This window comes from Aspergillus brasiliensis (assembly GCF_001889945.1).
Source record: "Aspergillus brasiliensis CBS 101740 unplaced genomic scaffold ASPBRscaffold_2, whole genome shotgun sequence".
Classification (NCBI taxonomy): domain Eukaryota; kingdom Fungi; phylum Ascomycota; class Eurotiomycetes; order Eurotiales; family Aspergillaceae; genus Aspergillus; species Aspergillus brasiliensis.
In genome coordinates this window covers 82,477-95,900 of record NW_027137443.1, presented here as the reverse complement: position 1 = coordinate 95,900, position 13,424 = coordinate 82,477, and the positions used below count along the sequence as shown (strand labels likewise).

Below are 13,424 nucleotides of genomic sequence, written 5' to 3'. Positions count from 1 at the left end.
TTCCGGGAAATACATACCTACTGCACATCAGCAGTTTTACGGATATTTTAATTGTGACGATGTCCATTGCATGGGATACAAAAAAGACATGAGTACTACAAACTTAATACAGCATTTTCGTTTCCTTTCACGTTCGAGTATAGTAGTCTGCTCTGCCTATTGAACTTGAATACATCCATCCCTAGTATCTAGTAACACTGAAGTCCGTTGCTGCTACGCTGTTGCACAACACCATACCCTTTCGTAACTATCTACCTTTATGAGCTATACTATTCACAGGACTCAAGTTAAATGAGTTCCGTCTGAGTTCCGCTCTCATGTGAAATTGGCAGGATAGATGTAATAAAAAAGAAATTCGGCATCAACAATGATACGTAATGCTGCAGGCTCAAACAAGGTTATATGGATAGTAAAGTAAAGTACAGATGTCGCCAGCCTAAATTACACTCAAATATGTACTAGACGACCACCTCATTGTCCTTAATGTTGAACTTTGGCCCTTCTTCATACTCGGTCCGCTCGATCTGTTCCAACTGCGCCCACAGATCGGGGTATTTATCCTTGGCCCATTTCTCAACTTCATCCTTCCAGTACTGATACGGGATTGCATTGTAGAGTAATCCGATCCTGTAGTTGCGTGCACGTTAGTGGGATGTTTTACAACCCTAAACTTGGGGTTTTTATCTGACAGTGGGAAGGGAAGAGATGGAACGTACGAGTTGCGGGTCGGCAGGTATCCAGTTTCAGCGTGCATATTGTCCAGCGCTTCAGTAGCAAGGTCAAACTCGCACTGTGCGGCCAACGCCTCAACGTAGGCCATGTATAACTGGCGATCGACAGTGATTTCGAGACGCTTGACCTTGCTCATCATCCGCATTGCCTCCTGGATGCCGTTGTGGTGTTTTTCGCATGTTTTGAAGAAGATGGTGATGGTTTTGTGGGATGGACCTTCGTCCGATTGCAAGATGTCGCGGAATACGTCCATGGCTTTCTCGGGCATATCGCAGGCGGCGTATGCGAGCATGAGGCCGTTCAGAAGGCGCGTGTTGAGGTCGACTTCCACGTCGAGTTTGAGCATGTTGTGGACTAGTTCGAGGTTCTTGGCATCTTGGGTTCGCGCGAGACCTTGAAAACACCGCGCGTAGGTGTCGGGTTTGGGTCGTCGCGCGAAGTCTTCTGCTTGTCGCATGTGTCCGAAGACCAGGAAAGCTAGGTCGCTGCGGTCTCGCTTGAAGAATGAGGTCATGATCTCGGTGCGCAGGCTGACGCCGGATTCGGGGAACGCGAACTGGAGCAGGTTGTACATTTCCCAGGCGTCATGGGTTTCTTGGGTCAGATCAGTGATGAAGTTGGTGAGAATTTTGCGGACTTTGGTTCTTTCTTCCGAGTCGTAGAGGCCGAGACGGGGACGAAGGAGCTCGGAGACGGCCTCCCACTCACGACGGTACAACAGCATGTGTGTCAGCGCTGCCAGAGTGTCTGCTTCCAACCGGACGTTGTTCTCGAACAACGGATCGGTGAGAGAGCCCACTTTTTCCACCACAGCATCCTCTTGACTGGAGAAACAAAGAATGGTGATCAGCTTGTTCATCAATGGCAAGTTCTCAAGCATGATGGTCTCTGGGTCGTGCAGGTCTTCCATGGAGGTCAATGCAGTCTTTACATCCCCTGCTTGAATGTACGCTTCCAGTCGCAGGAGGTACGTTTGCAGGTCCGGCTCCAGCCCCCACTGGGAAGCCAGAGATGCAAACTCTGCGGTCAGTTCAGGATCCTTGATAGAATTGGCGTATTCCATCAGATCGTTTACGCATGTGATGGTGAGTGATTCTTTAGCCTCTTGGTTACCGGCCGTCAATATTCTGGCCTTCTCCTGGACGGCCGCAGCACTCTTCGTCTGAACAGCTTCCCAGAGGAGCGTGATACCTATGGTCTCTGCAATCGGCGCGTGCGAAAGGGACTCAAAGATAGAGGCTGCCCAAGCTGTCTCGGCCTTCATGATCGCGTAGCGGATGACGGCTTCTTTTGCGATGACAGAGGGCTCTTCTCCGGAAGACGAGAGACTCTCATAGACCACTTTCAAGGCCGCTAGAAGATCCTGTTCAACAAGGATGCTGACCAGCTCTTCATGGGCATGCCGATCAAATGCAACGCCGTGCTCGTTCAGCTTTTCCGTGGTGCGTCTGAGTTGGTTTCTGTCATTGATGATGGCATAGCCTTTCATGACTGTGAGCCAAGGAGAAGGACTGGTCTTGCTCAATCGGTTCCAGAAGTTCTCGACTACATGCCGCGCCTCATCCGGGTTACCAAGCATTGCCTGGATATAGATGTAGGATAGGAGCGCAGGACGGCTAATGTGATTGTTCCCGAACCCATGGTCGGCACAAAGCTCCAAGAAAGCTAGACGAGCCATCTTTCGCACGGTTTCGTGCGCCTCTGGTAAACATTTGGCTTCCGACAGGACGTAGAGGAGGTTCTCGAGATTCTCGGTCGAAAAGACCTTCTGCCATTCCATGCGTTCTAATTCCTCCTCGCGGGCTCTTAGGTATTTCCAGGTGGTAACAAGCAACTTCGCATGGTAGTTTGTGATGATTCCAGGAGCTTCCGCGCGTGCAACGACAAAGTCCTGGAAAGCTTTGGCCAGGACTCCATTGGCGGGGCCTCTGCTCTGGTCGCTTAGTGATCTCAACAAGTCTCGCATTGGCTTCAAACCGGTTTCAGAGGGCAAAATCGCAGGCTGGGGTTCGGCAGTCGGCGCCGCGAAGGCGAAGAGCCCGCGTCGCTGGCCATGGTATGGGCAGAGAGGACCTAGCTTCCGGGACCGATGGCTACGAGCAGAATGCAGGAAGCGATAGTGACAGCGCGATGATGAAAGAGGCTCATTGTTCAGAATGGCCCTGAAGACCCTTCTAGTCAGGTGGGACTGCATGTTCGATAGAGACGTTTCGAAGTGAGGAGCTGTTTGGTGAAGGGAAGTCGGAGTATCTTGTTTCTTGTTCGGTTCCCTTTTCAGCAGAAACGTATCAGAGTATCAGGCACTTGCTTGCTAGGCACCATTAAGCGCAATCTAGCCACAAAGTAAAGGGATGCAGAGACCGATTGGATGGTCAGGCCAATTGAAACAATAGCACTAAGGTGTATTCCTGGATCAAGAGGTGGAATGAAATGGAGCTGCGGGCGGAAGTCCAGGCGGCTCTTGGCGCGTGCCGAAAAAAGAAAATCGATCGCATCGCCGGCCAGCTTGTTCACCCCGACCTTTCCTCTCCGGATTGTCATTCTTCCCTCTTCCCCTCACTCTTTAGCCATCTTGCTCTCCCAGTATGGCTCTTCACCTCTTCTCGTGGTCGCCTTTGCGCACTGTTGGCTCGGCTTTTGGGTCGGTGTCTGCTGCTGCTAGTGTTGCTTGTCGCTGGAACTCGACGGCTGCTCCGAATCCCGCTCCTCAGCGTGGCCCCAGATCTCGGTGTAAGTCATAATGCTACCCAGTCCGAGTCTTTACCCGCTTCATATATCGATCTTGAAGGGAACTTTTTGCAATTCCATCCCCTTCAATCGATTTTTTTTTTTTTTTTTTTGCTAATCGTTGGCTTCAATACAGCCCCCAAAGTGTACAACCGCCGTCGTGGACCAGTGGACCGCCGCCGATTCCTCGAGGAGCAGCGGGCTCAGAGTGAAAGCAGGGCTTTGGAGAGGTTCCAGAGTCGTGAATGGAAGGCCGGTGATCTCTATGCTCCTCATGATCTCAGCCCGGCAGAGATGAAGAAATGGAGGAAGCGCTACAGTCCCTCGACTGATGCCTTTGATGCCCTGAACCTGAACCCTCTGGATCTCTATAAGGTATGTGGACGCAATCTGGACTTTTAGGGAAGAAGGAAGATGATTGTGTGTCGCAATGATTGCAGGTCACTGACAATTCATGCTCCGCAGAACTTCTCCGTTATGTCGGAATACATCACCTCGATGGGACGGATAAAGCACAGAAACATGACGGGCCTGCGGCCGGTCAACCAGCGCAAGATTTCCAAAGCCATCCGGAGGGCAGTTGGCCTTGGTCTTATGCCTAGTGTTCACCGACACCCGGAAGTTCTGGCGGCCGAGGCAAGGTCACGAATGGAAGGAGGAAGTGGTTACTGAATAGAGTCCATTTGTATAACATCGGTGTAGGGCCATGGACTGGACTCGGGTTGTTTTTGATATGATACTTCTTTTTTTTTTTTCTCTCTCTTTACTCCTCAGCTTTTGAATTCCTTGGTGTTTGTTCCTCTCTTTCTATTATTGCTAGCCAGACAGCTTTGACGGGATGGCCTATGTACAACTACAACTATTACCCACCACCATTTCAATCCAACCAATACATATGACATTGCGCAATGATAGGAACAGATTGGGAATTTCAGGCAGCAACCGAGACCCTTAATTGACTCGAAAATGATAGATATAAATAAGTACCTGCCAGGTCAACCACGGCAGCATCCGCGGCCCATGTGTTTCGGCGGCACCCCCACCCATACGTCGTCAACAGCCTAAACATCGGCGTGCTGCTCCCCCTTCTCCTGTTTCCCTCACTCATCTAGCTTCATTGATTGAATCCCACTTGTGATTTTAGTTAGCGACGGACATTGCATGTAAACTCAGTCATGTCTATTACAAACGGTCTGCTACCACTTCCTGCCCGCCTGATATATTATCATCACTGCTAACTGGCCACCTAGAGTCCATTTGGGCTGCCAGCCCCTCCACCACCAGGGGTCAACCCACCCAGCTTTCTGCGGACGCCAAAGGCGAACGGATCGCATATGCTGTATGATATTGGCCTCTTGCTGAAATTCATGCACAATACGAAATATTTGTCGATGCTTACTGTTCCTTTTTGCAACTCCCAGGCAAACAAATCGATCTTCCTCCGCTCGATTGACAACCCCGCCATTGCCAGGCAGTACACCGAACATAAGGCGCAAACCACCGTTGCCCGCTTTTCACCCTCAGGCTTCTATGTTGCCAGTGGTGATGCCAGTGGTATTGTGAGAGTCTGGGATTGTGTTGGAGAGGGTATGACCAAGGGCGAATACAGCATTGTGAATGGCCGGATCAATGATCTTGCCTGGGATGGTGATTCCCAGCGCATCATTGCCGTCGGTGACGGAAAGCAGCGGTACGGTCACTGCATTACTTGGGACAGTGGTAACACTGTCGGAGAGATCTTTGGCCACACGCAGCAGATCAATTCCGTTTCGATCAAGCAGCAAAGGCCTTTGCGGGCTGCTGCCGCCGGTGACGACAAGAACCTAGTCTTCTACCACGGTGCACCGTTCAAGTTCAATACGGGAATTCGTGATAAGCACACCAACTATATCTATGGAGTCGGCTTCAGCCCGGATGGCTCGACATTGGTCAGTGTTGGCGCGGACCGCAAGATCTGGTTGTACGACGGCAAGACGGGAGAAGTCAAAGGCCAAATCGGCGAAGGAGAGCACAACGGCAGCATCTTCGGCCTTTCCTGGTCCAAGGACTCGCGGAAATTTGCGACAGCCAGCGCGGACAAGACTGTTAAGATTTGGGACGTGGAAGCGGGCAAGGTTACCCAAAGTTGGAACATTGGAGAGGAAGGTGCCTCAAATGTTAAGGACCAGCAGGTTGGAGTGGTCTGGCCTCAGGGAAGAAGCGATGGCCTGCTGATCAGTCTTTCGTTGAGCGGCGACCTTAATTATCTAGTCGAAGGAACCCCGAAGCCCAGACAGGTCGTCCAGGGACATCAGAAGAACATCACGTCCCTAGCCCAGTCTCGCTCTGGCAGTGATGCTGAGACCTTGTGGACCGGTAGTTTTGACGGCCGGGTCTGCAGCTGGGACGTTCCGTCGGGGGCTGCGGAAGAAATAGAGGGCGACAGCCACACGACCTATATCGCAGGTCTCGCGCCTACACAGGAAGGCAATGGCCGGATCTACAGCGTCGCTTGGGACGACACCATTCGATCCGTGGACATTGGTGCCAAGACCTATACCGGGATCTCTTCTAAGCTGTCGGGACAGCCCAAGGGCGTCGCAGCCGCAAATGACTTGGTGTTAGTGGGAGCGTCGGAGAGCGTCGAGATCTACAAGGACGGACAGAAGACAGGCGACTTCAAGCCTGCCTCCCCTGTCACTGCGATTGCGGCCCATGCCAACGTTGCAGCTGTCGGAGGCGAAGACGCGACCGTACAGATCTTGGATATTGCGGCCTCGAGCCTTTCCCCTAAGGCTACCATCAAGGCTACGCGGAATGCAGTGTCTGCTCTGTCTTTCTCATCTGACGGCTCTCTCCTGGCTGTGGGCGACTCTCGGGGTCGCATCCTTGTCTACAAGGTCGCAGACGGTAGCCTTGTTACGGATCGTTGGACGGCGCATACCTCTCGAATTACTTCCCTTGACTGGAACGAAGACAATGACCACCTGACCAGTGGGTCATTGGATACCAACATCTTCGTCTGGAGCTTGTCCAAGCCCGGCGACTGGCTCCAGGTATCCAATGCTCACAAGGAAGGTGTGAATGGCGTTGCCTGGATTGCCGGAGGATCTAAGATTGCCTCAGCTGGTGCTGATGCGGCAGTCAAGGTGTGGAAAGTGGAAGGTCTCAGTTAGAGAGATGGAGCCGGCTTATAGAGAACATGTCAAGTGTACAGTGAAAGATGAGGTTTTGGCTGGTCCACACAATGTATTTGCGTTTATTTGTAGCCTCTTGAGCCCAAGTCTTTATTCAGATGTTATCAGTTTGCAGAGCGCCATTCTTCTAGTGTAGGAACCCAAGCGGGCTGGAGATGACGCGGGCGTGACCCGTGCGTAGTTCTCCTGCAATGCCCGCTCGCATTGGTCACCGGATCTCCCAAGCTCTCCACCGGCGCACAAGATCATGGTAGGAACAAGGCTTTGTTCCTGTTCCAGTTCCAGTTCCAGTGTCGCCAGTTCCGGCAGTCTCTTCCTTACGTTTGAGTGGAACCTGGGATAGAAAATGAGGTAAACAGATCATGTCTCTGCCGGGCGACTCATCGAGCAACGGTGCCCGGCGCTTTCTGCGCCCGAAGAAGGTAAGCTGCATAGCTCGCTATCTCCAACCACTACCTAGCTAGCACTACTATTCTAGCTAGCTGGGTTGCTTGGCCTAGACTGCTTCCCCTTGCCTGAGAACTTCTACGGGTCAACGCACCATGACTCTATCGATATACGCCCAGTCCGGCACCAAAAAAAACGAGAAAACTTAAGCTTACGTCGCGTTGCTGATGTATATTGCTTTTCCCACAGTTACGCTACGCGACATTTGTCCTCCCGAGAACAGGCCAGCGACTCAAAGGCCTTGTCAATCTACGAAACCCATATCCTGACCCACATGGAACGAGTAGCGACAACGATGAGCGACGGCCTCTTCTCCCCAGAAATGTCATCGAGTGCCCCAAGAGCCTTCCGGCACGGCTCTGGTATGGAGTCCAACATACATGGCCTTGGATGCATGAGTTCGTTTCCTCGGAGCTAGGAATCGGCGTTTTGAAGTGCAGTCTAGCTTACTTGCTTGGTTCACTCGCCACCTTTGTTCCGGCCATTGCGTCGTTCCTGGGCCATCAAGATGGCAAACATATGGTTGCGACCGTTACTGTCTACTTTCATCCAGCGAGATCGCAGGGCAGCATGTACAAGGCTTCGATTTGCGCCCTTCTCGCCTTCCTCTATGCTGCCTTCATTTCTCTCACCAGCATGTGTGTCTCGATGTTCTTCCAGGATACTTTACATATGCTCCCCGTGGGGCATGCCCTCGTGCTCATCGTATTCTGCGGCGGCGGGTTAGGCTTCATTGGGTGGACGAAACAGAGACTCGGCGATCCGCTTGTTAACGTGGCATGCTCGCTAGCTTCGTTGGCGACAATAACCATTTTAACCAAGGAAGGTGCAGTGCAAAGTGGGGATCTATCGTTTGCGAAGATCTCTCAGGTACTGAAAATGGTCGTGATGGGTGTAACCATCACCATGGCCGTGTCTTTTCTGATCTTCCCCATATCCGCGCGCAAAAAGCTCCGATCTAACTTGACTACTGTCACTGAAAGCTTGGCGACAATGTTGGCTCTAATCACTGAAAGCTTCCTCAGTGGCTCCGAGGAGGAACTCCAGACTGAAGAGTTCACCAGCACGGCTGCGCGCCATAAGAAAGCATATGCGCAGCTGGACAAGCTTGTAAGAGAGGCCAAACTTGAGCATTTCGTAGCAGGCACGGAAAAGGAGTACCGGCTGGAGAAAAAGTTAGTTCGTTGGGTGCAGGATATTACTCATAATATGGGTGGTTTACGCAGTGCAGCCCACCTGCAATTCCAGTTGCTCAAACCTACGGAGCTCGCACGGTTACAGAGTCATGGGCCCGAAATTGGTCCTATGCCGTTGATAAGTCCATGGTCACTCCATGAGGATGGGCCATTCCTGGAACGAATCGATGAGCAACCAGACGAAGGAGACAGACAGGGAACTACCGATACGAACGCCACCAATGCTAATCCAACAAATCCTCTACACGCAGCAGATATCTTTGCCCTCTTTATCAGCCATCTGGGACCTTCTATGGTGAGTTACTATTCCACAGATCGAACGAGAATTGATAAAAGCTAATAAACAGCAGCGCTCGCTTGCGTTTACCCTCAAAGAAATATTCAGAGACATCCCATTCACTCCTGCACCTGATTTTAGAGTTTCTGTCAATAGTCGGTATCGTACGAGTTTAGATCGTGCGCTTGATCTCTATAGAGAGTCGCGCGAAGAAGCGCTTAAGACTATCTATAGACAACGTGAGCTCACAGGGGTACAAGAGCTAGAAGTCGAAGCTGATTTGGAAGAGGTTTCTGCCAGCTGTGGGCACTTCAGTTTCTCCTTGCTCGAATTTGGTGAGCAACTGAAAGAGCTTTTGGCTATCTTGGATGAACTACAGCTGGAAAGTGAGGAAAGACCGGCAGGAAGATCTTGGAGCTGGCTTAAGTTCTGGCGTTGGGTTGGTTCTGAAACGAAGAACAAGATTGACCCAGACGTGGAGCAGCCGTTGGCTTCACCGGCCGATTCCGCAGGCGCAATACCTCAGCGGGATACGACTAGCTCACCGGAGTCATCCCTTAACTCATCACCGGCTAAGATCGATAGAGTGACCTCCGCCGAAAAGCGTCTCGGTTATCGTCTATGGAGGTCACTGGGGTTCTTCCGCCGCGACGATACCAAGTTCGCGATCAAAGTCGGGGCAGGCGCTGCACTATATGCCTTGCCCTCATTCCTCCAATCGACTCGGCCCTTCTATTCCCACTGGCGAGGTGAATGGGGGCTCTTGTCCTACATGTTGGTATGTTCCATGACGATTGGCGCCTCGAATACTACGGGGTATGCACGGTTTTTTGGTACATGCCTGGGGGCACTGTGTGCCATCCTTTCATGGTACGTGAGTTCAGAAAACGTGTTCGCTCTCGCCTTCCTGGGCTTGCTTATGGCGACTTGGAACTTCTACCTCATCATTGTCCGCGGCCAAGGTCCAATGGGCCGATTTATCATGCTCACCTACAACCTCTCGGTGCTGTACGCCTACTCACTTACCCAGAAGGAAGGCAGAGACGACCAAGACGAAGGGGGTGATAGTCCAATTATTACCGAAATCGCCCTTCATCGAGTTGCGGCTGTCCTGTCAGGCTGCCTGTGGGGTATCATCATCACGCGAGTCATATGGCCGATCAGCGCCCGGGAAAGGTTGAAAGAGGGCCTGAGCCTGTTATGGCTACGGATGAGCCTGATCTGGAAGCGCGGTCCTTTGTCCACAATGGCCTTCCCCAAGGAAACGGCAGGCTTCATGAGCCCCCGGGAGAAGCTAGAGGTGGAGCGGTTCCTGTCGCATCTGGAGTCCCTGCAGGCCTCCGCACGATCTGAATTCGAGTTGAAAAGCGCTTTCCAAGATGCCAGTTACGGCAATATCTTGCGGCGCACTCGAAGCATGGTGGATGCATTTGTGGCCATTAACCTTGAGTTGGTTAAGAACATGACGGCGTCGGAAGGGGAACTCGCTATACTTCGGTACACGGTGAAGGAAAGGCAACAATTATCCTCCCGCATCAGCCATCTGTTATCTGGTAAGTTCCATGAAAGTAGCCATTGGCTGTTAGTAGCTGACGTTTGAGACAGTCATGGCCTCGTCGATGAAGCTGGAGTATCCATTAAGTGACGTCCTCCCCAGCGTGGAGCATGCCCGAGATCGGCTCCTCGCGCGCCTTTTTCATTATCGCAAGGACATTGAAAAGTCCCGAATGTCCACGGATGAAGACTATGCCCTGCTTTACGCTTATAGTATGTCATGGGCCCCGTCTTTTTCTGTTTGAAATCGTGAAGGGAAACATGGGCTAACTGCAGACGAATGTAGTTCTGGTGACGGGGCAATTATCTGTCGAGATTGAGGCGATCATGGGTGAAATCAGCCGGCTCTTTGGGGTGCTACATGAGGATGCAGTAAAGCTGTATTCCTAGGGAGAAGACTAGTCGAGTTCGACTTTATTGGCTGTAGATAACCTTGTATCAGGATCCTAGGTGATGTATGTGCCGCGATACATAAAGTCTGAACATAGCGGGGGGGTTAAGCAGTGGGACATGGTGAGGGCCTTGGCAGAATCCAGTGTCAAGTCACCATACTCAGAACTTGGAATGTCACAACTTTCCTGATAATACTTCCGAATTTGATGTATCAAGTAGATAGCCGAAGCCATCAACTGAGAACCACTGGAAGGCGGTGGTGGTAGTCGGGCAGAATCAATAAAGCGTAACATTATCACGCGTTCAGTCAGAGGATGATAATAATGATAATAAATAGCTTTTTATACACATTGCCAATTTCAATATGCAAGCACCAGGAGGCGCTTAAGTTGTATAGTTATAGACTTAACTACAAGCATAGTAGTTGTGCAAGAGACAAGGCGGTGAGAGGTATAGAGAGAGTCGCGGTGGTCGGCCAATTGCGCGCGGGGAGGGCCATAGAAAGAAGCCAGCGTAGAGAGGAAGAAGGGAGCTTTTCTTGTCAGGTGCAAGTAGTTCAAAGTGAAAATGGTAGTAGAGAGTAGACTCCAAAAGGATCAGTCGTTGGGGAAGAAGAGCAAGCGACAACCAGACAGACAGCACGTTGACTGCAAGACCGTGAAGTGACTGATGGAAACGACGGGATTCAATCCATCTTCCCCAGACTTCCCAACTTCCACTTCCACCTCGAACTCTCCTCCTCCGCCTGGCCTGCCTTTTCCCCTTCTCCTTCACCCCCATCGCCCATCAATCCGCCTGTCATTGTCCCTTCCGTCTCGCGTGTCGACCACACCGTCTGTCACGCTTTACCCCGATCGTTCTCGCCTCCGGTTTCCTGGATCTGGTATGACTCGCGCTTCATGAAGGCGTAGTTCTCCCCACCCCCGGCTTCGCGCAGCCCGTCGCGCTTCGGCGAGCCCTCGCAAACCATGCAGATCGATCCGGCTGCTCTGAGTCGGACAGACTCGGCCTCCACTGCAGTAGCCTCGTCCAAAAGTACTGCTCCAAATGCTCCGCCTACGCAGAAGTCTACCAAAGCCCTCATTTCCGTGCCGCGCCTGGATCTCGAGCCCATCTACACCGAGCTAAAGGCCGCCATCGGCGACAATTGGGCCGATTACAAGGAAGCTACCTCCCTCTTTCTTCTAGGTATGTCTATGCATTGTCACGTCTATTCTTGTCTTCTCGCGAGGACCTATTTATATTATTGCTCTTGGGTTGGCTTTCCTCTTTATCTTATAATAAGCCTCGGTCCCACTTTCCAACCTGAATGCGTATGCTGACGCCGCTTTTCTTCCTCTCCCCCCAACAGGACAACTGAACCAGAGCGAATTGTCGGCGCGAGTCGATCATATAATATGCGCCGATCAGAAAACCGAGCATCTACATAACAATTTCGTATGCGCGATCATTGGAAATCTTACAAGGGACCTTCCGGATCATGGTGTCGCAAGTTGGGTGTCGGCCAACGACAAGCCGTCCGTCGTGTCAAAGCCGACATCGGGCGATGCCGCTGAACAAAGGCTCAAGACGGAGGTTATGCAACTCCCTCCCCGGGATCGTCGACGACTCAAAGCTATTCCCGAGGTATGCGACCTGATCGAGAGACGCGACAGCCTCTCCCCCTGATATGTGCGCGTACAAGGCTGACGGTGGATTTATACAAAGCGTGACCCCCACGAACTCGCGCCCAACGTATTGGAGGAATATCATCTGGCGAAACAGATCAAGTTGCCAAGTCAAGTACCAGCTAGTGCGGGCGGGTTGAATAAGACAAGTAGGTTCATCCCTGGGGATCTCAAACTGTTTTTCTATATACTCGATCGATTGCCGCTGACCATTCTGGATCTTGGAAGACTGGGAACTCGAAATCCGAAAACGATATGCACAGCCTCTGGCATCAGAGTCCGGCGAATTCCCGGATGCTGAATCCATCCACGCACGTATGGTTCCCATCTGCTACGAAGAATCAATCGTCAGCGGTGCAAGCCTTCCCTGTGCCGAGTTCATGGCGACCGCAACGGAGACTTTTGTCAAGGAAGTTCTATCCGTGGTGTTCTCGCGCACGAGATCGAACGGCCCTTCGGGGACAATCAACGGCATGATGATGCGCAAGTACCGACAGCAACTCGAACGTGAGGAATTGGCATTCACGCGAGGAGAGATCGTCAAGGACAGCGCGACCGGTCTTCTCCCAGTCGAGGCCAAGGAGGCAAGCACCCGGAAACCGTTAGGTGTGCGAGATCTCCGATTATCCTTGGAGCTCGGCGGCGGTGTCCTAAGTCATATGCCTTTACTCGTGGATCAAATCATGGGTGGGTACCTCGAGGATGAGTTAGAAACAGACAAGCAAGACCGGGTGGAGGAGGTTATCGAGGTCCCCGACACGAAGGCCGACAGCTTCATGGACGAAATGGATGTGGATGAGGCGGAATTCGACTGGGAAGGCGGGACAGTCACGGATCGGGAGCAATTGGGTGCCTTGCTGGATGAATGTCTGTCGATGGCTTCGTGAAAGTCCATTGTCCACGCCTCTCTAGCCCCATTTCTTTACACATTCTCTTTCTGTCCTTCTGTCTTTCCATTCCCCTCCGCTGTTACACCGGTTCCATGATTGTTTGATCCAGATAGGACCAGACATGGCCATATTTCGGTCTCGCAGAGGAGGTGAAACAGGCGTCTTGGGAGTCATCGGGGGAAGCCATTTATCGTCGGTTTTTGCATCTGGCGCGGAGTTCGAAGAGTATCAATTTTTCTCTTTTTCTTCTTCTTATACCTCTTTTTCTCTTCCTCTCTCTTTCCTTTCTCTCCCTCCCTCTCTCTCTGACTTCCTCTTTGTTTCCTTCTGTCCGAGTTATCTTACCCTTATCCCTCCTTCCTTTC

At 51.8% G+C, this 13,424-nt stretch overlaps 3 protein-coding genes across 3 annotated transcripts; 2 read left to right on the top strand and 1 right to left on the bottom strand.

The window, feature by feature from the left end:
• Nucleotides 1-356: 356 nt before the first annotated feature.
• On the bottom strand, nt 357-3,152 carry ASPBRDRAFT_143222 (putative mitochondrial respiratory complex I chaperone (Cia84)). The gene is made up of 2 exons (XM_067619206.1): nt 717-3,152; nt 357-627 (listed from the first exon to the last, which is right to left on the bottom strand). The coding sequence occupies exons 1-2, from the start codon at nt 2,924-2,926 to the stop codon at nt 459-461; spliced, it is 2,379 nt and encodes a 792-aa protein (XP_067482679.1). The 5' UTR covers nt 2,927-3,152; the 3' UTR covers nt 357-458.
• A 104-nt stretch (nt 3,153-3,256) lies between these two features.
• ASPBRDRAFT_37697 (mitochondrial 37S ribosomal protein bS18m) lies at nt 3,257-4,215 on the top strand. Its single transcript, XM_067623782.1, has 3 exons — nt 3,257-3,462; nt 3,596-3,834; nt 3,925-4,215. Exons 1-3 carry the CDS (start codon nt 3,318-3,320, stop codon nt 4,129-4,131), a joined length of 591 nt encoding a protein of 196 aa, XP_067482678.1. The 5' UTR covers nt 3,257-3,317; the 3' UTR covers nt 4,132-4,215.
• A 635-nt stretch (nt 4,216-4,850) lies between these two features.
• On the top strand, nt 4,851-13,056 carry ASPBRDRAFT_117004 (uncharacterized protein; the record flags this gene model as incomplete). Its single annotated transcript, XM_067617045.1, has 9 exons — nt 4,851-6,587; nt 7,272-8,573; nt 8,629-10,108; nt 10,161-10,348; nt 10,386-10,418; nt 11,459-11,690; nt 11,854-12,128; nt 12,210-12,318; nt 12,398-13,056. 9 exons carry the CDS (start codon nt 4,851-4,853, stop codon nt 13,054-13,056), a joined length of 6,015 nt encoding a protein of 2,004 aa, XP_067482677.1.
• Between the last annotated feature and the right edge of the window lie 368 nt (nt 13,057-13,424).